Source organism: Crocodylus siamensis, chromosome 4, assembly GCF_052110815.1.
Source record: "Crocodylus siamensis isolate JL-2025a chromosome 4, ASM5211081v1, whole genome shotgun sequence".
NCBI classification, from domain to species: domain Eukaryota; kingdom Metazoa; phylum Chordata; order Crocodylia; family Crocodylidae; genus Crocodylus; species Crocodylus siamensis.
The window spans coordinates 113,839,805-113,867,147 of record NC_143398.1 but is presented as its reverse complement, the minus strand read 5'-3'; the positions used below and the strand labels follow the sequence as shown (position 1 = coordinate 113,867,147).

Genomic DNA, 27,343 nt, shown 5'->3' with positions numbered 1-27,343 from the left:
CTATACCCTAGCCAGCAAAGTAGTGTATTTCAGGCCAGTCCATTCAGGATTTCATTCTTGACCTGTTTGCCTATTCCAGCCCCTCCCCAATCCCAAATAGGTAAATAGTAGGGCTGTGTGAAATTTCACTGGGTGTTTTGTTTCAATGCTGTTTCGACTTGTTTCTAATCAGAAACAGCAAAATCGAAACAAAACGAAAGGCTTCAAAACAACTTTGAAACGAAATGAGGAAAGTCGAAACGTTTTGAAAGTTTCAAAACATTTCAAGTTTTGAAGTTGGGCTTGCTTGCAGCTAAAGAGAAAATAAGGAGAGGGAGGGGTGGAGAGTGGGGAAGGACTGCTCTGATATTGACTGGCCAGTAACTATGATCCTTCCCTGAGGTACCTGCCAATCCCAGTGCTCTGGGAGAGGGACGGAAAAACAGGATAAAAAATAGGGTTGTGTGAAACAGCACCATTCTGCTTCAACTTCCATTTTGATGGAACAGTGTTTTGTTTTGAGTTTTGTTTCATTTTGTTTCAAAAGCACTGTTCTGTTTTGTTTTGTCCAAATGGTTTCACTGTTTCAATGTTGCACCCACATGGGGAAGCACAAAACAGCCTATAACTTTGTCATTTCTTGCCTGATTCTGATGAAATGTGCAGGGATGGTAGTCCCTTCTGAGGGCATGAAGCTTGCCAAGTTTCAAGGAGATAGGTGCAGGGGTTTCTAGGAGACTGTACCTCAAGCTGCTGACAAACAGGAGGTGAGGATTAGGAGCAGCATCCTGTGATCTGGCAGGTAGGTTGGGAGCCCGCACCCCTGGGAGGAGTCCAGCAGAGCTCCCACAGCCGTCCTGGGGGTGTGAGCAGGCCCCTGATATCCCTGCCAGATTACAGGCTGCTCCTGCCACCTGGGACCCAGTGTTGGGAACAGAGCCTGGCAGTGGGAGGTGCTTCCCACCACTGGGCTCCGTTCCTGTGGGGGGAGTGCCTTCTTCCACCGGGCTCAGCTCCCAGAGGCTCACAGACCCGTGCAGCTCTAGCTCTGCCCACCTTTTGCCGTCAGGCTGAGCTCCACGGGGCTGGCAGAGCCGATCGGAGCACAGCCCAGCGGCAGGAGGCAAGCAGACTTATTGTTGCACTCCGATCAGCTCTGCCAGCCCCACAGAGTGCAGCCCAGTGGTGGGAGGTGGGGAGAGCCAGGGCTGAGCTCCCCACTGGGCTGAGCCACATGGGGCTGCAAAGCCGCTCAGAGCGCAGGCCTGGCTCTCCCTTGCCTCCCACCACCTGGCTGGCTGCTTTGAAATTCAGAATGTTTCAGAACTTTTGAAACATTTCAACTGGCCTCCCTTCTTTTCCAGGCTGTTTCAAAGCCTTTCATTTCATTTTGATGTTGCTGTTTCAAGCTCGAAATGAGTCAAAACAGTATTGAAACGAATCAGCCAGTGAAACTTCACACAGCCTTAATCAAAAGCATGGTTTGAACTGAGCTTTCTCTGTGCCTTCATACTTACAAGTGATACAAGTTTTGCTCTGCACAGTTTGAGGTGCAGTTTCCCAGAAACCCCTGCACCTATCTCCTTGAAACCTAGCAGGCTTCATGGCCGCAGCAGGGGCTACCCTCCCTGCTCTTTTCACCCTCCTGTGCCTAAACACACACACGTGACACAAGTTTTGCTTTCAAGATTTTGAGGTGCAGTTTCCTAGAAACCTCTGCATCTATCTCCTTAAAACTTGTCAGGATTCATGGCCTCAAAATAGGCTACCATCCTTACATGTTTCATGCAAATCAGGCAGGAAATAACAAAGTTATAGGCTGTTTTGTGGTTCCCCATTATAGCCTACGGGTGAAACGTTGAAACAGCAAAACAGTTTTGACAAAACGAAACGGGACAGTGCTTCAAAACTAAACGAAACTCAGAACAAAACACTGTCCCATCAAAACAGCAAAACAGAAGTCGAAATGAAATGGTGCTGTTTTGCACAGCCCTAATAAATAGGCACAATAGCGGTTTGCATTTCCTATCCTGATGTTGAATGTCTAATGGGGAGGGGAAATGCGCCTTTTAGAAATCCCAGTTAACCAAATTAATCTTGCCAGCTAGATAAACAAGTTTTGGCCTGCCCTTAGGACACACATTCAATACTCATTCAACAAATGGGTCTCAGTGTAATCCTGTCCCCTATTACATATCACTTACAGGCAGGTAATAGATCTTCTGCCCTAGCTCAGTCTACGGCCTTTCTACTTGGTTCATTCTTGACCTACCATATTTTCTTGTCTATAACACATCCCAAAATATAAGCTACACCTTCTTTAAAAGCAGAATGAATAAAAACTTATTTTTCTTGTAGTAAGTAACTAAGTAGCAGCTGCTAGGGAGCTGAGCTTGCTCATTGTTCTGCTCTCTGTGGATCACTTTTTATTTTTTTATTTTCTGTTTCACCTACAACGGCAGAAATTGTTCTTAGCTGATTTCTTGCATATGACATGTACTCCAATTTCCAGCACCTGTTTTTTGGAGGAAAGGTGCATGTTGTGTCTGAAAAGATATTTGTCACTCTGACCTTAGCTCATTTGTTCCTTCTTTTTTGTCTTGTTCTTCATTTGAACAAGTGGTTGATTTAGCCTGAGATACTGAAGCTGGCTCTTTGCTCTTTGCACTCACTTCTGTGTAAGGGAAATGCAAATGGCTATCAGGTTGCAGCAAGGCAAGTTTTGGTTAGATATTAAGAACATCTCTCTCTTGAGGAGGGTAGTAAAGCACTGGAACGGATTATCCAGAAAGGTGGTGGAATCTTCATCCTTGGAGGTTTTTAAGATCCAGCTAAACAAACTTTGGCTGGGATGATTTAGTTGGGAATGGTCCTGCTTTGAGCAAGGGGTTGGACAAGATGATCTCCTGAAGCCCCTTCCAACCTAATTTTCTATGATTCAATGATTTTATAATTCTATGAAATAAAAATAGTAGCATTTTATATCCATTCTATGCGCCGTTTATATAAATATACATTACTATGAAAGCTGTAAGGCAGTAATTGCTTTTTAGGCCTATTGTCCTGTCTTTGTTATTATTGTTGTTATTATTTTACTTTTAACATTTGTAAGGAACCTGGGCAAGCATATGAGAGTCACTGGGTGCATTTACATGAGACACTGCACTGAGCACTAGAGCATATTACTGCATAGTAAGTAACACCGTCTCCACATGCAAAGTCTTACTGTGCAAGTAGCAAATGCAAGCAGCAAATTAATTGCTGAGTAATTACTGCGCAGTAGGACCCAATTGGCAGCGCAGCAGAGGGCAGAAGATTGCTCCTTGCCCCCAGCTGTCAGGACAGGGTCTTCCACCAGAGTCCAGGCTGGGACAATGTCCCCCTGCCCCAGCAGCAGGTAGCTCCCAGCCCCTGCTCCATGATTGTGGAGCTGGGGCAAAGAGCTATCTGCATGGGGAGAGTTCCCTGCCTAGCCTGGAGCTAGCTGGGACCTGCCCCAGACTGAGACAATTCCCAGCCATCCTGGGCTGTGTGAGGAAGTCTGCACATGCAGTCTGGAGCCGTTTCAAGCAGTTCTCTGCCAGCCCTGGGCTGCACCCACTGTGTAAATAAAAATGTACCTAGCACCATGATGTAGTCCTTACTTAGAATTTTACCTGAGTAAGAATTTGGTAAGAAGTTCAGAACCTGGGCTATAATAAATAAAGGATATGGACCTACAATTAATTTGCTATGGGAAAAAAGGGGTATGCTGTTCCATGGTACTTGCCAACATGCATATTCTTAACCTCTGAGGGCTAAACTACCATGGCTTAGTTTCCACCTGCTCTGCGATGAGATCATACACATGGGTCAATACCATCCTATCATCTAACCCAGGAGTGGGCAAAATGTGGCCCAGGGTCCAGATGCGGCCTGCCAGGCCATTCTATCCAGCCCGCAGGGCCCCTAAAAAATTTAGAAAATTAATATTAATAAGCCCTGGGCTGCCTGTCATGCAGCCCTCAATGGCTTGCCAAAACTCAGTAAGAGGCCCTCTGCCCAAAAAAATTGCCTGCCCCGACTAACCCATGTGACTCGCTACCTCCTTCTTACTCCATACCCAGATACACAGCAATAACAATTAGGGCAATGTTGAGAATACTAATATTTCTGTTCCTCTCCATCTGTAGTTCAGAGAGGCTGGTCAAGGATGCTTGTGTAACCAAGCCATCATGCTGATCACAGATGGGGCAGTCGAAGATTATGAACCTGTGTTTGAAAAGTACAACTGGCCTGATCGGAAGGTTTGTCTTAACAGTGATAAAAGAAGGCAGAAGAGGAAGGGTGTGAAAGACACAAAATAGAGTTAATAGAATAGCACCAGCCAGCATGCAAGAGATGGCTGAGGACTTTCACACGTCAAGCTAGCATAAACACTTACAGTAAAAACAACATAAAGCAGAGGCACAAAAAAAATTAGGATGACTTTAAATGTATTGCAGTCTTAAAAGGAATACTCTCAGGTCAATCTTGACCCTAATATAGGGTTTTTTTAAAGTTTTTTCAAAAGCTGAGGATAATAGAAACATTTTCCTCATTTAAAAAAAATAAAACTTGAAACATTCTTTTTTACAAAAAATGAGCATTATTTATTGTATGATATTTGCAAGTCACATGTTACAGCTTTGTGAGAGAGTATGAGATCCTGGAAGTAAAATAGATTAAACACTTATTCTAAACCAAATTGATATGGTTGGTTTTTTTCCCCTTGTCCAAATTTAGGGAAATACACGAAGGAAATAAACAGCATAATTTGCTAAAAGAAAATTGGATTTTTTAAAGATTGTTATTTGTCATAGGGATGAAGATATTTTACAAAACACATGACTACCTGGCTGTGTCCCTTGAAATGGTTCATGAGATTTAACATTTCTAGGGGTTATAAAGCTATCTGTGTGCATTTATGGAAGAGCCTGGCTAGGCTGCTACTGTAAAATCCAACAGAATTCGTACTTCTATCTTGTCAGTACAGAACTTCTGTCTATCTTGTCTTGTCAGATCTCCTTCACAGAGCTTCTTCCATAATACATCCAATTTGTACCTACTCAGTATTTAGGAGGTCTTGTCTCCAAAGTACAGCCCTCTGTGCCTGTATGTAGAGCTACTTGTTGACCAGTTAATTATTATTGATGATGAAGTTCTCCTGAATAAAATATAAGACTCAATGAAACAAAACTCTTTTAAATCAAAGAGTCAGGTACTCCATTGGATTGTACCTTTTACCAGTCATCTATTGTGGGCACATCTACACAAGATGTTTATTGCACAGTTGATTAATTATCTGCTCGGTAAATCCACGTGTGCCCCTATTAGGCTGGAATAAACAAATTTACTCTGAAGCAGAATAGTACTTGTATTTAATTGAATCTGCTTCGACTGGTATTTAATTGAGTCTGCTCTGATGCATGCTAGTTAGCAGAGCTCCATCATGTCTACAGTTGCCCGAGGGTGCATCATTGCAGGCTAGCCCCACACTGAAACACCCTCATGCCCCAGCCTCGACCGCACATTGAGCCAGGAGGGAGCAGACCCAAGCTGGCAGGCTGATCCCTAGGGCTCTGCCTTAGGTCCATGTGCTGCAATCCTGGGCACAAGTGCAGGCACACACCTGGCTTGAATAAACTCCGGAGCAATACTTTCTAGAACTTATTCAAGCACACTGTACATCAGCCTAGAGATGTGCTACTGTCTGCATGTTGCAATCATTTTGTACTGACTTAGCACTCCTGCAAATAAGTGAGAGTTCCCCATAATCCTTACATTTGCATTCTTGTTGCACAGGTCCGGGTTTTCACTTACCTCATTGGAAGGGAAGTCACTTTTGCAGAAAATGTGAAATGGATAGCTTGCAACAACAAAGGTGCTGTACTATGAAAAATCACCATACACATCACACACTACCCCCACAGACTGCAGCTATATGTTCTTGGACTGCAGACCCTTTAGAGCTCATGCAATGCAGTTTGAGCCTGTTTAGCATTTGGCTGAGGACATCCAAGGAAAATACAGGAATTGCAAATAGTAGTATTGGTGTTACACTGCCATAGCCCCTTAGTATGAACCAGCTTGCAAGTTGCTTAGATGTGGGGTTTCTTTTTCTAGGGGGTTAGATTTTTGTGGGAGTTTTTTGTTTGTTTTTTATACCCAATGATCTTCAGCAAATACTTCTTGGTCTGTAGATTGTTTGTGAATTTTGGATATTAGGTAAATGAACTTCTGTTGATTTCATCCTGAGTCAGAAATGTATTTTGTTCTTAATTGGATAATTTATTTAACTTATCAACAAAAGTTGGTTAAATACAGAGGTTCAGTTATAACATTTGTGGTTGGAACTTGCCCTGTTCCTGATTAGTTATGAAAGTTGGCAGTTGCTTTTGTTAACTAGGCAGGCACTTAAGCTCAAAATTTCCCCATTTTATAAGTATTCCCAGTTGCTAAATTTGAGCTCTAACTTGCACACAAAAGGGTTGCAAGTAGTTTTAACTTGATATTTCGCTTGTTGAATACAAATGAACATTCATGAATCCAGGAAAAGGCCTTGGGAGAGTGATGCACTTCTGTTCTTTCATTAAGGCTACTACACTCAGATCTCTACCCTGGCAGACGTTCAAGAGAATGTGATGGAGTATCTTCATGTGCTTAGTCGTCCAATGGTCATCAACCACGATCATGACATTATTTGGACTGAAGCCTATATGGACAGTGCGGTAAGAACATTGAGAAAAAGCTTTTAGTCACTTGATAGGCAGACCTGTGCAAAGGAAAGGTTGGAGAACAGGCATATTTTACCTGGAACACATGGAGAAGCCCTCTAGAACAGTGTTTCTCAACCTGTGTGTCTCAACCCAAATGTGGGTCACAAGAAGATTTTAAAAAGCCTTGGGGAGGTCTGCGGGAAATGCTGCAAGGCTTCATGGAGCTGGCAGACAATGCGGGGGGCATGGTGAGAACTACAGCAGAGCAGTGTAAAGAGCACGAGAGGAGGAGAGGAAGGTAGAGAAGGAGGTAGGGGGCCAGATAGAACAGGAGCATAAAGAGGCAAGGGAGGGACAGAGAGAGAGACTCTGTGGGTCAGGGACTGGAAAGGTATGGGTCACGGCAAGCTGATAATAAAGCTAATGAGTCCCAGTGTGAAAAAGGTTGAGAACCACTGCTCTAGACCTGCAAGTCTGTAAAGAAGATATTATGCACCATTTAGACAGTGTTTCTTTCCCCTTGATCCTGAAGCCGAATCTTCTGTGCAGCTTTGAGTTCTCTTGAACTTATGCAGTGATCCAAGAGCCTGAAGTTAATTACACAAGTGTAATATGATTTAAGTAGTATTACCATGCAGAGAGAATACTTCATAAAAAATTATTCACAAGAAAGAGATTAATTGTAGCTCAGGATATAGGTCATTGAGACTCTCTTCCTCCAGCCTTGTGGTCAGCAACCTGCTCTCCATCACAAACCAGGAGACATCTTGTTCTAGGTGTTTGTCTTATTCCTTTGTTCTCTGGGTTGGCAAAATATAGGATGATTACAGTCACAATAGGCTCAACCTTTGGGATAAAGGAATACCTTGCAGGGACTTGGAGGGCCAATGTGTGAGATGTGCCCAGACTGTGCATAGATTCTGTGATTTCCAGTGACTTTGTCACAGTGCAGTTGTAGGCCACATGGCTCTTTGTTGATTTACTGCTTTTTTATCTAGCTTCTCCTTTTGTCTCTGGCCTATGGTGGGAGAAAACTGGAGATATTCTGAACATAAAAGCACCATAGCACAGTGCCTGTGAAAGCAAGATAAAGTGTAGAGCAGGAAAGAGGGGTGGGATATTATGTAAGGACCCTTCTATTGCCCTTCCTGAAATAAATCCATTAATTGCCTCAGTCCATTTTCTGTTTCTGGAAGGAAAGGCATCTTAACTGTGCCTCTGGTGATCTCAGCATCTTCCTCTGGGTTTGGTATTCCTCTAACCTATAAACATATTCCACCTGACAGTCTATGGCATAGTAGTGACCTAGAGCTGATCAAAAGTTGAAATTACCCATTTCCAGAAAAATCTGAAGCTTTAAAACAATGCTGTTCCTTTTTCATAAAAGAAATTCAGGGAGCAGGGGATATTGCAATCTTCAGTTTTAGAAATTTTTGAAAAAAATCCTACCTGAGAGTCCAAGCTCCAACAAAATCCATGAGAGACACCCCTAAAGCAACTTCACTGCCATGTTGCTGGGGCTGGCACATGCAAATAGGACCAGATGGGCAGGTCATACTTGGGAGCCATACTCCCCAGAGAGGTTGTAGGCAGGGTTTCTAGGCACCTTGGACAGATCCAGCAGCCTAAATCATGGGAACTAAATCTCTGGTTATTTGGATCTCCAGGTTTGCCAGACTTCCAGTACCATAGGAAGCAGGCTGGATGTTATAGGGTCCCTGATCTTGGAGTACCTTTGGTACCTGGAAGACCTCATAAAGAAAGTGTAGGAAGGTGGGAAAGATTTTGAGAGGGTTCACGCTATGACTAGGAGTATGATCCACAGGGTCAGAGCTGAGTAGAGCAGGGTTGTTTTATAAAGGGAAGGAGGATGATACCGTGTTTAGCCCCTTAGTCCACTAACCTGTGTTCACTGTAGCAATGCTGGTTTTATTCCCCTCTCAAGACAATGGGAAAAGAAGGTACATAAAATATTTTCTAGCATATAGTACACACATTTTTTTCTAAAAATCAGCTTCTGGAAATTAGGGTGTGCATTACATGCAATAAATACAGCAAGAGATGATTCTGCAGCTTACCAGACAAAAGTACAATTGAAGTCTGTACATATTCAACAAGGAGCAGAACAAAGAGCAGGCTTGGCGCCCTAGTTGTTGCTACTCAGTTACTTATGACAAGAAAATATTTATTTTTCTTCATTCTGCCTTTCAGAAGTAAGGTGCATATCTTATTCTGGGGCATGTTGTATGCAAGAAAATATAGTAATCACAATATGGAATATCCAGGTGAAAGAACGTAATAAAGAAATCACCAGTTCTGAAATAATTAAACAATAATTATGCCCTGTTGATCAGCTCCTCCACTACTTTAGAGTGTATTTGGCATTTTTCCTACCAAAAGAGCTTAATGACAACTTTTCAGAACACAGATTTTTCTTATAGGACCTATTTAATAGTATGATGCTTATTATGGAGTAGGTAGGTATCCTGCAATGGGTTGGGTCCCAATAGAAACCAGTTGTTTGAAATGTATAATGCATATGTGGAGTTAAGTTAGTAACAAAAGAAGTAGTCATTCAGTAGGGATGAAACTAGTAGGATTTTACAGAGTTTACCCCAGAAGCCTACAGAATTTAAAATAGAAAGATCTCCGTTGCATTGAATGTCTAGGGCCAGCCTGAGGGGTATAACAGAGTTATCTGGAAGTCTGTCAGCTAGCTGACAAATTCTATAGTTAGGGCATCATACTGTTGTTAAACTCAACAAGACGCTTCTAAAAGTGTTGAAGCACATAGTCTTTGCATTGATGCATGCTTGGGAGACAGCTGATTAAGCCCTGGAAAGGCTGGTCCTTAGTTCTGTGCCCTGGTGGAACTGTACCTCTGCCAAGGTATTTTTTTTGGAACTTTGCCATGTCCAAAGTAATTCACCTGTTCTCTGAAGGCAGAACAATAAGTACATTCGGCTGAGCATACTATGTACACGAGTCATTAAGGAGACAGTAACGGAGAACACTGAGAAAAACCAACAATAGTACTACCTTGCCACACAGCAAGTTTTATGATACCTGATTCTTGTATGTGGTGTCAAAAGTCCAGAGAGTGTCTTCATCATCATCATGTTTCCAGTCCAACCTTTCTATATGGTCTATTCCCAATATTTTGCATAGGCCATTGCTTCTGATGTTGATGTTGCCAGATCTTGTGGGGTTCATTGTGGTGCTATAGGGCATCTTAGGAGATGATCCACAATTTGCTTCTCCTGACAAACACATTGTCAGGAGAAGCCATCATAATCACCCAGAGAGGGTGTTTTGCCCACTGATGTTCTTGTCCACCTCTCTGTTCTGGCTTGCATTTCACTTCCTATCTTGCTTCCTCTCATGCTTTTTATTCGTTCATGTATTTATTCATTTATCCATCCATGTCTCTTGCCAGCTGCCACAAACTGAGGAGGTAATCATTTATCTCATGTTCTGTGAGTGTGCCATACCCCTTGTGCCCATCAGTGTGTTTTCTGTTCTAATTGGTGTTGTCCCTGCTGAACTGTACATCCAGGGATAGGAGGAGTTTCCAACATTGAGGAAGCATTATAGGATACCTGTCAAGAGAAATGGATAAGACTGGATGTACTGGGAGCTGTGTTGTGGCTTAAGAATAGGTATGAGAGATCTGTGCTGTACCTTAGCTTAGTTCATTGGTTGTATTTTTATATGTGTACACTGTCTGGCCACAAAGTGCCCTTTTTCTGTGTCTGTCCTGATACTGCTATGAATGGGGGATATCCACACAGAAACTGGTATGGTAGCAGGACGTCCAGCTCAGTAATGCAGGCTTGACTTTTCCTCACATTACCATCTAGATTGGCTGGCTCCTTTATATATCCTAGCATGCACAGCAAGAATTTGTGATGCAGCTAAAGGTGAGCTGCTTACCTGTCCACATGGAAAATGCAAAGGAGCCACTTCATGTATTAAGAAAGGAGAGTCTCCTTTTAGAGTTGGGTATGTCTGTGAGGCTCTTGTGCATCTATCTTGTGTGTTGCATGTGTTTATCATCAGAGGCACAGCAGGACAGCTCTCCCCAGGACAGTCACAAACTCCCAGGGCAGTGCAGGCTGCCACTATGCTGACTGCAGCGGTCTGATCACTCCACCTCTACTGTAGCAGTGGCTATTTTTGTACCCCCTAACCCGAACAGAAGCAGTCTCTGGGGCTGCTACCTTGATTCTCAGTCCACCCCCACCACCCCGCCCCTTCAGTTATGCTACCATTCATTCTGCATTTTGTGCTTTTCTAGAATGCATACCTCACAAAGTATTGACAGCTCTTTGCCAGCATACTGCATGTGTTTTTATGCTGTGTCCTGTGTGCAAGCTTTTGGGTGTAGCTAAGAATGTTTTTGCATGTTCGTGTTTTTGCTCCTGTCTTTCTAGTTTCTTATGCAGTCTTTATGTACATGATAGGTGTGTTTTATATACTCTTTGTTATTTGCCCCCTTTGAACATGTGCCTTTGATGTTTCTCATTCCTGTATGTGTCATTGGGTTATATTTATGCAAGCTGTTTGTTTGTGCATCCATGAGTATACACACATCTGTGTTTCTCATAACTCTAGCATGTGTGCTTTGGTATTTAAGTATGTTTCTGTGTATGCTTATATACCCTTGGTGTGGATAAACATAAAGCATTCTCATTTCTGAAGATTTCTTCTCTTCATTAACATTAAATTAGACCTTTTAATGCCTCTTTCTTTGACAAATTTCCTTGGCTTTCATCCCAGCAGTATCACTGTGTACCAGCAAGCATTCTTTCCAAGATCCTTTTTTGGATATAGAGGGTTTTTTGCTGTATAATCGTATTCAGCATTTGAGGGTTCCTAGAAACTCGGTTGCTTCTGACCTTGAGCCAGCTGTACTGTTCCACTCACTAACACACCAATTTTTTTTCCCGTGGCAGCTCTTTGCATCTCAGGCTCAAAGTCTGTTGCTCATGACAACAGTGGCCATGCCAGTCTTCAGCAAAAAGAATGAAACGGTAAGTGGATTTTCAGTCCCTTGATTCTCCTTGAAGCCAGTGCAGCTAAAAGGATATAATGCTTTTTGGTAATTTTTTTTAAACCACTGCCTAATCAAAACAGTGGCAAGAAGGGCTTTTGTGGCCATGTACTCAGCCTTGAACAGATTTCTCAGCCCTTGTCTCTATTTCTTCTTTCAAATATCACTTAAATAAGACATTTCTCCTCTTAGCTCCACTGTCCTCGTACCTAAGCAAGCACCAGATTTATAGACTTTATGGCCAGGAGAAACCATTCTAATCTGACCTGTATTTCGCAGACTTTCCTTCGCCCACTTTACCCAAATATAAGTTGTTGAACCCAGTATAGCTTCTAGAAGGGCATCAAGAGCTGCAGAACACACAAATTCCCTTAGTAGTTAAACATAAAGCGCCTTTACAGCTTGAAGAAAAACTGTGGCTTCTTTGCTTTTTGTCTTGCTTCAACTTCCAGCCCTAGGTGGCTGTTCTACTTTTCATCACAAGATTAAAGAGCCCTGGAGTAGCTGGTAATTTCTCCTTATGAAACTACTTATACACTGTAATTAAGTCACCTCTCAGTCTTCTTTGAGATAGCTAGACAGACTGAACTCTTACGTCTGTCACTGTAAGGCACTTTCTCCAGGCCTGAAACTGCTTCTGTGGCTTTGTTCAACTTTCTTTCCAACATCTATAAAAAACAAACAAACAAAAAAACCAACAACAAAGAAACAAAAAACAGAGATACCAGAACTGTATGAAGGATTCTGGTGCCAGTTACATCAAGGCTGTACACAGAGGACAAAACCGTCTCACTCTTGCTTTATTTATAGGCCCAAGGACTGCGTTCACTCTTTTTGCACTAGTACCGGAGTAAGATAAGAGCTCATGTTGATTTATTCATGCCTGGATTTTTTATTATTTTTTATTATTTATTTTAAGGTCACCCTTAAACCTTCTTTAGAGTCCCTCATTCTGTAGGTGTGGATTGCATTCCTTGTTCCTACATGTATTTGTTTGAATTCAGCTGTACTCAGATGTGGTTTGTTTGAATGAACCCAGTTTAGTAAAGGGCCAAGATAATCCTACATGATTGTTCAACTCTCTCCATTATTTACTTCTCTGTCCATCTACACGCCAACTGCAAATTTTGTCAGCAACCATTTTATGTTTATTTGAAAGTCATAGATGTACTTGTTGAATAGTGTTGGACCCGGTACCTACTCCTTTAGAACTCCATTAGCATTAATCCTGTTCTATGGGAATTCCTCACTGGTGACTGTTTTTTTAGATCTGTCAGTCGCACAGTTCTTAACAAAAATAGCTGACTCAAGCCCTGGCTATACCCTGACAGAGTAATGCAGTTGACAGCTGTCTAAGAGTTTGTGGAGTGTTGCTTCTGAAAACAATTTCTCCTTTATTTCGAAGAGATCTCATGGTATTCTCCTGGGAGTAGTAGGCTCTGATGTTCCATTGAGGGAGCTACTGAAACTGGCCCCACGATACAAGGTAAGACTCAAGCCCATATAAAGCATTTGCCATCACTTGCAGCTAAATGACCAATCACTGCTCTTGTGTATATGATCCAATGATAAATCATTTACTGTATAGAGATGCGTATGTAGTCACACACACACAAAACAAGAAACCTGATTTGTACACAGTGATCATTTTCCATGACAAGGCTGTGGCCTGCCCTAGAAATACAGAGACTTAATGAGTCAGGGGACTAGTAATTGAACAATGGAGTATTTTTGCCCCTTGGTCACTAACTTAAATCTCTTTCTGTGATGATGATGACTCAGGTTATCACCATTACATGACCCTTTGGAGGTCTATCTGAAAATAGTGGATAGCTTCCTGCCAGTTTCCAGTAGACAAAATCCACCAAATCAGCTGGTATCACCATTGATGTTGCCAGTAGATATGCCAAGTATGAAATGGACAGTGAAGACCAAAGTATTCTACTGTGCTTACAGGTACTTCTTTAAGGTATGGGTTGAGATTTGTTGTCAGGGCCATGTGGAGGAGGCTTGCACTGTCAGTCACTATGTTGTATCCTTTATGTCAACAGAGAAATTAATTCTCTAGGGCTGTTAAGTGTACTTTTCATCAGCTCTGCATTCACTTGTAAATCTTTTGGAAGCAAGAAGGCAGTGAATCTCATTTGAAAGAAAAAAAGAATGGTAGTAAAATTTTATAGGGAAATGCTATCAGATCATTGTTGGCACTGAATTTAGGACCCAGGTTCCATGTTCCAGGCAGACCCAAACCCTTTGACCAACCATGACTTCTCCATTTAATAACAGGCAAATTTATTGATACACATAAATAGCAGATAAGAATAATGCAGGCAAGGCAAACAAAATAACCCCCCTCCCCACAGTTCTATATCTACCAGTCCTAGGACTGTCATGGAGAGAAGGTTCATCTAGCTAGTATGCAAGCTTCACCCTGTGGTTCTCTCTTGAATATCAGATGTCTGTAGCCTGGAGGTCAAAGGCCGAGACCTAACCACTCCAGTGGGGTGGGTGAGATGGGCTGGTGCTGTGCCCTCTGTCCATGGTGGCCTTTCTCAGGGACCCCCTTTGCTGCTCTGAAATCCCTGTTTTTGTATCCTTTCTCCTATGATGACTCTTCATCTCCAAGCATCACTGATTGGTTTCCCTGTGGTCATCATACTGTCCACGTTCTGTCCTGTCATCATAGTCCTTTGCTTCCCAAACTCAGCACATGCACACATCCTAATCTGGTCATTTGCCAGCCTCCTACTTTGGTCCATCCACCAAAACCAGAAATCCCAGGGGCTCTACAGTGGGGCACTGTGACCTAATGCCATCTTATCTCATGTTATGGAACAATGTGGTATGTGTTTTCAATTTCCCAGCCTGTGTGTCTGCTGGCTTCAGACAGAGTGGTCCTTGAAGGAAACTTTGTCACAAACAGGCTTTTAGAAACTAAGTAACCCTTGCCATTCCCCTGGACTATTGTTCTAATGCATATCTACTTTATCTACAAGCCAATTCCCAAAAGCAAACCTCTAAATATAATTTTCTAGCCATCAATCATGATGGCAGCAAGGATCACTTGTAAATCTTGTAAGAACTGGCTGTACTTTAAGGAGGCCCCCTTAAGGACACAAGAGCAAGCTATCTTGATGTGACAGAAGAATGGGACATGCAACAGGAGATCAACATGGCCAATCTCTTCATTGAGATGAAACTCAAAAAGGAATTCTATAAAAGGGGGAACTTGGTCATAGTACCAGGGGGAAATTTAAAGCAGGGGAAATTTTAGGTTGGAGATTAGAAAGAACTTTCTGACTATGAGGGTGGTCAAGTATTGGAACAGGTTACGCAGAGAAATTGTGGAATCTCCATCCTTGGACGTTTTGAAGAATGGGTTAAACAGATACTTGGTGGGATGGTTTAGTCAAGGATGACCCTGGCTTGACTAGATGACCTTGTGAGTTCCCTCACAACCTTACTTTCCTATGATCCTATGACTGCAGCTCTTGAGTGCTTAAATATGTTGGGGCTTTCTTTATGCTTGGAAATCTCAATTTAATGAGACAAAGGGTATGTTTTTATACTGTGATAGAAAACCTTTTAAAATCAATGGACATAGGTCTTCATGTACTACCATGCTGAGAGAATAAGTTGCATGGTGTTTGCTAGAGATTGTGTAGGAAGTTGTTCCAGGCAAAGTAGGACCAGTGTCATTTTTGGAATGAATAAAGGCGATGAACAGCTCCATAAGTGAACACTAGCTAAAGGCTGAATAGCATGCATTTTGCTTCCTAGATTAGAGGAGATTTTTACTTAATTTCAGTTATGCCTCAGTGCTTGAATCTCTCTAAGAATTTGTGAATTCTCTCTTTGTGAATTTTCTGTCATTTTTTGTTTTTAGAAATGGAAGTCTTACACATTCTTGCCTTACAGATAATCCTTGTTTGTTTAGAAACTCAAGGTTTGGTTGGAAAATGTACTGAATGGACCTAATCAAATAGTTGCTTTTTCAGAATTCCCCTGCAGACCAGGTCATTCACTGCCTGTTCTTGTTAGACTATGTTACTTCTTAAACAGTATTCAAACCTGAAAATGCAGGACTGACCTCTGCTGAGTTTGGCTTTTCCAGGACTGAGACATGATGCAGAAAGTTTAGTTTCTAGAGGGGTGAGCTATGAAATCTATGCTCAGTTTTGCATGAATGGTTGTGTATCTACTGTAATCACCATGAAATATTTTGAGAGCTTCTCCAGTATGTATGATTGTACCATTGTAGTATTTGCAGTATTTCACATTCTAAATGTGCATATACCTTTACAAAATTATTTCTATCCTCTGAAATGGTAATTGTCAGCTGCTTTTTAGGGATAAGCCTTACTTCTCATGAACATTCACTGTAAATGCATACAAAGCTCAGCTACCTGATAGGGGTCTGTCTATCTGTTTTTGTACACAAGTGCCCAGTCAAATTTCTCTCACTACACAGAGGGCAGCTTATAACCTGATACGCAGTAGCTGGATATTGGGGCCTTTTCTTGATGGCTGGACTCATTAAAGAAAGACTTTCGAATGTTGATGGACAATGAACAAAATTGTGCCATGTTAGGGAGTAGTGCCCGGAGAAGGAATAAGGCTAATTCTTCTAATACTTTTTTTCCTAACAGCTGGGTGTCCATGGATATGCCTTTATGAACACTAACAATGGCTACATCCTCTCACACCCAGACCTTCGGCCTTTGGTATGTGACTTAGGAAATTTGGGTATCTTTGTTCAGGCTCCTGGGTCACTGCAGGGACTTCCTGCTGTGTACAGACTTTCTTGCCACCAGGCTTGTTTGTGTGAATTACTCAAATGTATCAGCAGAGAGTCAGAGCAACTCTTCTAATGGACATGTAAATGGTAGTATGCTCTAAGTGCTTGTGTGTTTCTGTCGTGTGTGTGTGTGCGTGCACGTGCACACATGCATGTGCATATATGTGTAGGTATACATACACATACATATTCTGTATTTGTGTGTTCCTTTATATCAGAGTCCATGTGTGACTTCGGAGATGGATACTAGTTTGCTGATATCCCAAAAAGTGACACATGCTAAGACGGTCTCACTTAGAGACTGAGAAGGTAGAGCACCCAAATAATGGCTGCCTTTTAGCAGTAGATCTGGGGCCTTACCAATATAATTGGTAGAGTGAGTATCCTAGTGTGTCTTAGAAACAAGAGGCAGTATTTTTCAGGTATAAGACTATATTGCCAGAGCTGTCCTGCACTTCACATCTGTTCCTCAGTTGCCTCAAACCCCATAGTGGTCTTGGCCAGTCAGGCGCAGTTTAGGATCTGTGCTAGCCCTGAAGCTTCAGGTTGACGGGTAGGCACAAACTAAACCTCTTCCATCCCTTTGCTGGTCCCTGTGCACACAGGGATGAATTCCATCCAGAGTGTCTGTCTGTGAACAGCAATGGGAGTAGTGTTTCTATGTGTGCATGAGTGTGCAAGTGCGAGTGCTACACAAGTTTGTGTGCGCAAGTGTGAGTGCTACACAGAGACTTTATCTTCACTGACATAAAGGCAGGAGTTTTGCAAGCATACCATAGTTACGTCACTTTACAATTCTGAGTAGAGACAAGGCACTGGTGGAGTCTCCACCAAGGTCAGCACTCTGCCTCCCAACTTGTGGCTGACCTCTCCTAATTTATTTCACAGTAAATTACAGGGCCTTGCCTCCCATGTTTCTTCACAATGGAATAGCTAATGTGTTAGCTTATCCCAGAGGTAAATGCATGCCTTTTTTATCAGTGAAAACAACACCTAAATTTCACCAGAACAGATCCAATATTGTTTTTATAATGGGTTTATTCTTCAGTTGTGGCCAACATCTGTTTTCCTTTGTCAAGGGAGCTGTACTGCTCTCTCTGCATGCACTGATCTGAGAGAACATCCTCCTAAACCAGCCTATATCATTTATCAGCAACCCCATCTAGTCTCCTGCTAGGCTTTTTTAATCTTGCAGTGACGTGTCCTGACAAGAAATCCTTACATCTTTAGGCCTTGGTCACATGTAAGAAATACAGTGTCACTGGGGTAAGATGAATCCCTCTTGTCAGTCAGTCAACATTAAGTGAGACCGCCACATTAGATAAATATTGACTGGCTGACTTGCTATAAGGTTGTCCTGAAAAGTTAGCTCACCATTTGCTGTGTCTTTTTTATAAACCACAGTATAAAGAGGGGAAGAAGTTGAAGCCTAAACCAAACTACAATAGTGTGGATCTCTCTGAAGTGGAGTGGGAAGACCAAGATGAAATAGTAAGTATGTGAAATGGATTTGAGCCCGTTCATGGCTCTTTCCTCCTAGGTACTGAGGTGAAAGGGGGAATTTCTGTAGCAGGTTGCAGGAGCTCCTGTTTTCTTCTGTCATTGGCTGGTCATTACTAGGAAAGGCTGATTCTACACAAATTTTTCTCACTTGGTTCCAAAATGCTTGTCTCCTTCTTTCTAGTCTGAAGATTTTGCTTATTTCATGTTATCCTGCCTGGCATAGGTCGCAGCAGGGAATGTGGAGGCAGGTGCACATGTTGCAGGAAGGAAGAGCTCGGTGAACCCCAGGAAGCTGGTCTGTGTGCACACGGCTGGAGTGCTCACTGCAGCTGCGGCAATTCTTTGAATATCTCTCTTTAATAGTCTAATTTTAGAAACATGGAGTCCTCTCATGTTCTTGTCCAGCATGCAGTACCTGGAACACAGTGGCAGCAATCACACAGCCAGGAAAGTATACACACGTATTAACTTTCTGACAGTTAAGCTGACTTAACTTTTTAAGTCAGTGCATACACACATCTGTGGAGCAGAGTCGACTTAAATGCAGCACAAGATAACACAGCTCCGCGATGTATCGTCTTGAGTTGGATTAGTTAAGTCAAGTTAGATCACAAGGGAGGTATTTACACATACTCCAGGGTGAAGGTGGGTGCCGCATCACGTATTCAGCATCCCACACTTCAAAATGGTGGCAGGGGTGCTTTAACTAAAGCTCATTTAACAAACTTTAGTTAAAGTGCCCCCACCACTAGACATGTGTACATTCCAACGTTGCTTAAGTCAACTTAATTAAGTCGATTTATTTAAGTCATCTTATTTTAAGTTGACTTAGTACAGCCATATGCATCCATAGTCACCATACCAGAAATGGAGTAAAAAGACAGCACAGAGAAGACAGAACTCCTAGGATGCTGGATTGCCAGATTAAAAACAACCTTGCACAAGCCTGGAAACAGTGGAAGCAATGGCTGACCCTGAGGGATAAAAATAAAAGCATGAATGGAAAGCTTTTTTTACTGTCTTCTTGAGGGAAATAAAGAGCAAGTGAGCCAGAAATAATGGCCAGTTGAAGAGTGTTTGAGTCCTGTGACCCCAAACAGCATGAGACAGTAGAATAATTTTACCCAAAACAAAGAGCAAAATAGAGAATTAGTACTTCACATTATGGAGCTGAAAACACAGGCATCCTTTTGTAACTATAGAGACATTAAAGAGACAGGCTTACTCATGGGACAAGTAATTCCAGCTAACAGAAGACATGGTTGAGGAAAACAGATTTAACACTTGAGAAATGCAGCCAAATGGCAATGGTAACCAAATTGTCCAGGAAGGGGATCAACACAATAAGAGCCACTGGTGTAGAACAAATACATGGACTCGGTAGAAAAGAGTCCCAGAAGTAGAACTGAGACGGACTGCCTGAGCAGGCAGACTTCATGGCCCAGTGGTAAGTTGTATAAAAGGCTGAAAGAAAAATGCTCAGCCTACAGGCAACTCTGCAAGGGGGGTAGAGCTACTCTTTGTCCCAGCACTGCAGATGTCCAACAAAGTAAAATGTAACAGGACATACAGTTTCTAAAAACAAGAGACCTGCAGTAAGAGAAAGATGACTCAGTGTGACTCAAGCCCAAATCTATCTCCACCTTACAGCCCTTAAGTAGCTCTTATTTTCCCAGGTGGAAGAGAATCCCAGGCAGAGTGTAGCTGTCTGCAGGGGTAGATCTAGCAAGCAGGGGTGTGGGAGCAGCCACCCTGGCTGCAGAGGTAGCTGCCCCTCTCACTTAGAGCCTCTGCCCCTCACGCACTGGCCCCACTGGTGCAGGCAGTCTGGGAAGAGAGAGCCTTTGGGAACTTTTTAAAATCCTGAAAACCAGGTAAGAATCCTACCCCTCTTCCCCTCCCTGGTCAAAGACACATTGCCTCCTCACCCTTTCCCTCCCTCCCTCCCCTGCCCTTGCTGCTTTCCCCACTGTTCCTGGGGGCAGGAAAAGCTCCTGAGCAATTTTTGCCTCCTCCAACTGGGCTGCATATGGACTGGGCTCAAGCAGTGATGATGGGTGGGTTCTCCAACCTTACCTGGTCTCCCCGGGAGCAGGCACAGTGAGGGGAAACCCTTTGCCCATTGCTGCTTCTGCTACTGCTACTCTGTTGCAACTGAGTCCAGCCCCTGCAGAACCTGACTGGAGGGGGAAGGAGCAGCTCTGAAGCTTCCCCTGAGCTCAAGACAGCATGGAAAGCAGCAGCAACAGGAGTTGGGGGGAGGGTGCAAAGGGAGGGGAAGTGTGGGGAGAACCTCTGAGCATGGAGGGGATGGGAGGGGAGAGTCTCACCTGCTTTGGGGACTTTGAAAAATGCTACTTTCCCATCTAAAGATTTGGGCTTGGGCCTCAGTGCAAATCTACCAGAGAAGGCTACCAGCCTTCTAACTGTCTGTTTTTGCAGCTATTCTATAAGGCAGGGGCAAGCAATTATTTTGGGCAGAGGGCCACTTGATGAGTTTTGGTGAGCTGTCGAGGGCCACATGGGTAGCCCCACTCCCTGGTTGCCATCTTGGTACTGGAAGTCCCGCCTTCTGACCCTTGCCACCGAAAGCCCCGTCCCTGATCCCTGACCTTTGCCGCTGGACGTTCCTCCCCTTGCACAACTAACCAGGTAGCAAGGAGTTGTGACCCCTTGTGGCAGGGCACTGTTTGTGCCTGCCACTTTAAGGGCCAAAAGACAGCAGCCGGCAGGTGCCTGATTAGGGCAGCCATTTTAGATTCAGGGTTGCCCATATAAACAGGGCATTTTGCTGCTGGATATGACCTAAAACTGCACACTGCCAGGAGTGGGTGGCCTGCTGGGGCTCTCAGTGGTGCAGGAGCCCCCAGGAAATGCCCTTAACGTGAGAGAGGTCAGAGAAGAGGCATGCCTCTCTTGTAATATTCCAAAGACGTATTTCAAGAAGACATGCAAGTCAATAGCAAGCTGAAGTTAAATGGACACCCACTCATGCAGCCCAAGAGACTAGTAAAAAGCAAAATATTGTCAGTCCAACAAGAGCCACTGAAGAAGGAACTGACAAGCCTACAAACAGGAGGTATCATTTCAGCTGCTGAAATGAACACAGGGCAGGTCAGCTGTCTTGTACTGACTTGAAAACCCTTAAGTAAGCAGAGGATCTGCATGGAGCCAACACACTTAAAGAGGCATTGAAAATAAGTTGCTGTCTATTTCCAGCCTGATCTACCCACTGCAAAAAGTGTCCCTTGTTTGTGATGTAAAGACAGTTCTGTCATATTGAGCTAGAGGAGGCGTGCAGACACCTGGCAACCTTTGCTTCACCTCTTGGACAGGCACTGCTGGAACAAATGCCAGTGGACTTCAGCTGGAACCCGAAATTATTCTGGTATAAAGTGGACAAGGCCTTAGAGGGATCCTGATGCTTCAAGACTGTAGCTACTGAAATTCTTATTATTTGTAGGAGAAGTTGGCAAGTGATTAGGAAATGCAGGGCACCAAGTTTTGACCATTTCTAAACAGATGCCAGGAGTGGAATGTTATCCTGAATCCTGAAAATGAGGGGAACTGAGTTCTCTGTATCTGATGCTTATGGTCTTCTTGAGGAACTTTAGCTGGGCCTTGAGAGCCATTAAAGAGCTTCCCAGATGGTAGATGTAAAGGGAGTCCAGAAGTAGGGCTTCTATGCACACCTGTGAACCCTGGAGACAGTGTTCAACCTGTGGTGTAGTGTAGGTAGGTTCAGAGACTCAAGGGCAGACATTTGAAAAAGTAAAGAAAATCCTGAGCAAGGCAGCAATCCCAAAGTACTGAAATCCTGCAAAGCAGACAGAACTGCAGTGCAATGCCACAAGAAGAGACCTAGAGCAACACTAATTCAAAACCTGCAACTCCAGACAGGCAGCAGATGTACTCAAACAGAAAAGGCGCTACTGGCTTTGCTCTTTGGAATGGAATTATATGATCAGTTCAGCCTTGGACACAAGAGGGACAGGTAGTCTGATCACAAGCCACTGGAAAGTCATCATGAAAAAGCTACTGCTGAATACACCCAAGTGCCTGCAACACATGTTACTGAGATTCCAGCACAATGAGGTGAGGAAAAAGCACTGCCCAGGAAGCTCCTGACTGCTATACATGCCTTCTTGAATATAGTGCAGGAGGAGATGGAGATAATCCACATGCCAAAATACTTGTCCATCACTGGGAGGCTCCAAACAGTCCAACAAAAGTACTAAGCAAGATGAGGCTTCAGTACTTCAGAGTTGGCCAGTTGACAAGAAGCAGGGCTCGTAGAAGGTCAGCTTCTATTGCCAGGTGAAGAATGAGGTGTGCGTACAAACAGTTTATACAAAGGGTACTGACTAAGCAGGAATCCCAGCAAATATGTGACATCATGGAGAGAGGGACGTACAAACCATGGACCATGAGACAGAGAGCTGGGATTTTACCATACATTGGTTGCTGTTCGGTTAATGCGCCTGTACATACTCTTATGCTGACGAAAGTAGAAGCAACCTTGCAGTAATTTATCCCTCTTTCATTTTGAGGGCTAATCTACTGTGGTTTAGCTCCCACTTATCCAGGGTATGAGTGTGCACCTGAACAATTACAGCAAAACCGCTGATGCACACAGTAAAGCCCCACCCTCTCCAGCTCCATGGTAAACTGTTCATATGCCCACATCCATATAATACTTTATGAAGACAGAGTAGGGCTGAGAGGAACCAGAAAACATATCCACTGGTCAGACACGAATGCTTGGTTGAGGGTATACATGGAAAAGTGCCAAGAATATTATGCTTTGTAAAAACCCAGCCCAACCCTAGGAAGTGGTCAGAACAGAAAAACTATTTGCTTTTAACTATTTGGCAAAAACTATGTGGTGACATTTGAGTGCTAATCCAGTTTCTGAAATCCAGTTCTGGAGGTTATTCAGGCATGAAACATGATCAGAAAATTGAAGGCAAATTTTTACAAGGTCTGGAACACCCAACATACCATGTCCGGATACTGTGCACTGCTTCAGAACTGAAATGATTTAGTCCCAGAGGGAAATTATCCCTGTGTGTGCAATGGACCATCCCAGGGGGTAGACGGTAGCTTAAAACCTTATGGCTGGAGAACTGAGGCTGTGCTTCTTGGCAGAGAAGGACAGATATGACACAGAAGCTGTTCAGACAACAGCAGGCTAGGCAGGCAGCTGGCTACAGCAAAGGCAACAAGGACTTGAGTTCCCTAAGAACAAGTGAGCTTGTCTGGGTCCCACAATCAGTGACTAAAGGGAATGACCCAAGCTGCCATGATTTCATAGATTTCATAGATATTAGGGCTGGAAGGGACCTTGGGAGATCATCGAGTCCAGCCCCCTGCCCAAAGGGCAGGAAGTCAGCTGGGATCATAGGATCCCAGCAAGATAAGCATCCAATTTACTCTTGAAGGTGTTCAATGTAGGTGCTTGAACCACCTCCGATGGCAGACTGTTCCAGACCTTGGGGGCTTGGACAGTAAAGAAATTCTTCCTTATGTCCAGCCTGAAACGGTCTTGCAGGAGTTTGTGACCGTTCGACCTTGTCATCCCTTGGGGCGCTCTGGTGAATAAACGTTCCCCCAGATCCTGGTGGTCACCCCTGATAAACTTATAGGTGGCCATCAGATCACCCCTGAGCCTGCGCTTTTCCAGGCTAAAGAGTCCCATGTCTCTCAGCCTATCATTGTAAGATCTGTTTTCCTGACCTCTGATCATGCGCATGGCTCTCCTCTGGACTCTCTCAAGCTTCTCCACATCCTTTTTGAATTGTGGAGCCCAAAACTGGACGCAGTACTCCAGCTGCGGCCTCACCAAGGCCGAGTACAAGGGGAGAATGACGTTCCGGGATTTGCTCGAGAAGCATCTATGGATGCAAGCCAGCATTTTGGTTGCTTTACTAGCCGCAGCATCGCATTGCAGGCTCATGTTCATCTTGTGGTCAATGATGACCCCCAAGTCTCTTTCTTCTGTAGTGCTATCCAACGTAGCACTGCCAAGCCTATGAGGATGCTGCAGGTTTTTCCTCCCAAGGTGGAGAACCTTGAATTTTTCGGTGTTAAACACCATGAGGTTCTCGTCTGCCCATTTGCTGAGCTTGTCCAGGTCAGCCTGGATCACTCGCCTATCTTCTGGCGTGGATGCTTTGCCCCAAAGTTTGGTGTCATCGGCGAACTTGGCCAGTCCACTCCTGACTCCAATGTCCACATCATTAATGAAGATGTTGAACAGTATGGGTCCAAGGACAGAGCCTTGAGGGACCCCACTGGTCACAGGGCACCACGATGAGTGACTGCCATCAATCACAACCCTCTGGGTCCAACCATGGAGCCAATTTCCCAGCCAGCAGATCGTAGTGGAGCCAAGGCCACAACTGGCCAGTTTGGCCAAGAGGTGATCATGGGATACCAGATCAAAAGCTTTTTTGAAGTCAAGATATATGACATCAATCTCTTCTCCCTTGTCCAGGTGATAGGTCACCCGGTCATAGAAGGAAATGAGATTGGTCAAACAAGACCTACCCGCAACAAACCCATGCTGGGTATCCCTTAGGATGTTAGCCTGGGCCAGTCCATCAAGGATGGCCTCCTTAATAAACTTTTCTAAGATCTTCCCCAGGATAGAAGTCAGGCTAATGGGCCTGTAGTTAGCCGGATCCACTCTCCTCCCTTTCTTGAAGATCGGCACCACATTGGCCTTCTTCCAGTCTTTGGGCACTACACCAGAGCGCCAGGAGTTTTCAAAGATCCGTGCCAGGGGCTAGGCTATGACGCTCACCAGCTCCTTGAGTACCCTGGGGTGCAGATTGTCAGGGCCGGCTGACTTGAAGGTATCCAGCTTCTCAAGGTGTTCCTTCACGAGGTCAGCATTTATGGAGGGTAGGGGATCCCCATCACACGGATCTCCCTGTCCCATAGCAGGCATGGGCGTCCCATGGGACTGATGAAAGACTGATGCAAAGTACCTATTTAATAGGTTGGCTTTTTCCTGGGCGTCAGTTGCCAGTTGACCCATCTGGTTTAGCAGGGGTCCAACGTTGCCCTTGCTTTTGCTCCGGCTCCCCACATATCTAAAAAAGGACTTTTTGTTGTCCTTGATGCTTGAAGCTAGCTGGAGTTCAGTTGCAGCCTTGGCTTTCCTGGTTTGCTCCCTGCAGGACCGGACCAGTGCAGAATAATCCTCCTTGGAGGTGAATCCCATCCTCCATCCTTTGTAGGCTTTCCTTTTTAGCCATAGGAGGTCCGCTAGGTCCCTGGAGAGCCAGGAGGGCTGGTGTGCCTTCTTGCTGCCTTTCCTCCATGTTGCAATAGATTTAGCTTGTGCATTGAGGATCGCTTCCTTGAGAAGCAACCACTCTTCTTGAACTCCCATCTCCCTGGGGTCATGGTCCCTAAGGGCCTGACCGACAAGCCTCTTGAGCTTGTCAAAGTCAGCTTTTCTGAAGTCAAGGACTTCTGTGTTGCTGACTGACTTGCCAGCTTTACAGTGGATGGTGAAGGTGATCAGCTCGTGGTCGCTGTCACCCAGCTTCCCACCGATCACTAGGTCGCCGATTAGGTCATCCCCCGTAGCCAGTACCAGGTCGAGCAGCGCTTTGCCTCTTGTTGGCCCATAGACTTCTTGAGTCAGGTAGAGGTCATCCACTCATGAGAGAAAGCTTTGCGACCGCTCGGATTTTGCTGAGTGATCTTCCCACGAGATGTCCGGGTAATTGAAGTCACCCATGACAACCAAGGTCCTGGAGCAAGCGGCCTCAGTCAGTTCCCGGGCGAACTCCTGGTTAAGCTCAGGACTTTGAGTGGGAGGTCTTTAGTAGACTCCCACCATTGTGTCCCTTGTGCCATATTCCCCACGAATTTTTACCCAGAGGGTCTCTAGCTGTCCATGCTGGTCGCCAACATCAGCTTGCAGGAACATGTAGCTTTCCTTCACATAGAGAGCTACACCCCCGCCCCTTTTGTCAACACGATCCCTCCTGTACAGGGTATAGCCCTCTATACCCGTGGTCCAGTCATGGGTGGAGTCCCACCAGGTCTCCGTTATCCCAATGACATCATAATTCTTTGCACTGAGCAGGAGGATGAGCTCCTCCTGCTTGTTGCCCAGGCTCCTGGCATTAGTGTCCCCTTGGGGGCTCTTGCCTTGCCCACAGATTGTGCCAGGGCTGGGGCAGGGGTGGGCTCCCTTAAGTGCCTTGGTCTGCTGGCTTTGCAAGGGTTGCTCAGCAGGCCAGCAGTGGCAGTAGTCCCCCCAACCCCCAGCGGGCTCAGTTTAAAGCACAGTGGAGCAGGTCAGCCAGCCTGGCTGAGAAGAGCCTCCTCCCCGGGGGGCAGAGGTGGAGGCCATCTCTTCCCAGCAGCTCGCTGCCTCTCTCGCCAAAGAGCGGGCTGTGGTCATGGAAGCCAAAGCCTTCCCGATGACACCAGCTCCTATGAGGCAGCCAAAGACTTGGGACAGTAGTGGAAATTAAATGACAGTGGGCGCATCTACATGAGCTGTTTACTGCGGAGCTACCTAATTAGCTCTGAGGTAAAGTCTCAACATCTACATGTGCAGCTGCTGCAGCAAACTAATTAACTCCACCACAGGTTAGTACTTGTAAATCTAAGCACTGTACTTCAGCAGCATTCTTTAGTGCATAGCACCACAGGCATAGACACTGATAAGTCTGGCTGGGGTACGAGGGTGTTTCAGTGGGGGGCTGCCTGCTGTCTAGCCCCATATTGGAACATCCTCATACTGGAGCACCAGTTCCTCTGAAGCACATTGAGCCAGGTTGGAGCAGCCCCAAGCTGGCAGGCTGAACCCCTGACCCCCCCGCCAGCTGGGGCTGCTCCTACCTGGCTCAACATGCTGTGGTCCCAGGCACAAATGAAGATGTGATGCCCAGGAACAATAAACTCTGGTGCAATATATGCTCACATTTATTCATGTGCATTAATTTCACATGTAGCACCCGGTGTTAAGCTAAAACTAGGGCTGTACAAAGCTTCGTTCCCTGATTCGATTCAGTGGAGATTCGGCCTTGTTCGGTGGCTGAATCTCTGAATCCAAACTGAATCAGCAGACCCTTTAATTTCTCTGAATCAAACTGGAACCCTCCAAATCGATTCAGAGAGATTCAGAAAGATTCAGAGATTTGGACATAGACACAGCTTTAAATATTTTTTCTACATACCTCTAGGTAGCAGGGGCTTGTGAGTGCTGCAATGCTGGGGCACGTGGGGTGTCCCACAGAAGCATGG

At 44.5% G+C, this 27,343-nt stretch overlaps 1 protein-coding gene across 1 annotated transcript in view; it reads left to right on the top strand.

Annotated features, from left to right (window-relative positions):
- The window catches only part of CACNA2D4 (calcium voltage-gated channel auxiliary subunit alpha2delta 4), a 182,736-nt gene that overhangs the window by 49,673 nt on the left and 105,720 nt on the right, over window positions 1-27,343 (top strand). The window contains exons 11-17 of the mRNA XM_090041104.1: window positions 4,152-4,265; window positions 5,803-5,881; window positions 6,595-6,728; window positions 11,672-11,749; window positions 13,175-13,255; window positions 16,419-16,493; window positions 17,972-18,058. Of these exons, the coding sequence (XP_089897230.1) occupies window positions 4,152-4,265; window positions 5,803-5,881; window positions 6,595-6,728; window positions 11,672-11,749; window positions 13,175-13,255; window positions 16,419-16,493; window positions 17,972-18,058 (648 nt within the window). The remainder of the gene's footprint in view (window positions 1-4,151; window positions 4,266-5,802; window positions 5,882-6,594; window positions 6,729-11,671; window positions 11,750-13,174; window positions 13,256-16,418; window positions 16,494-17,971; window positions 18,059-27,343) is intronic.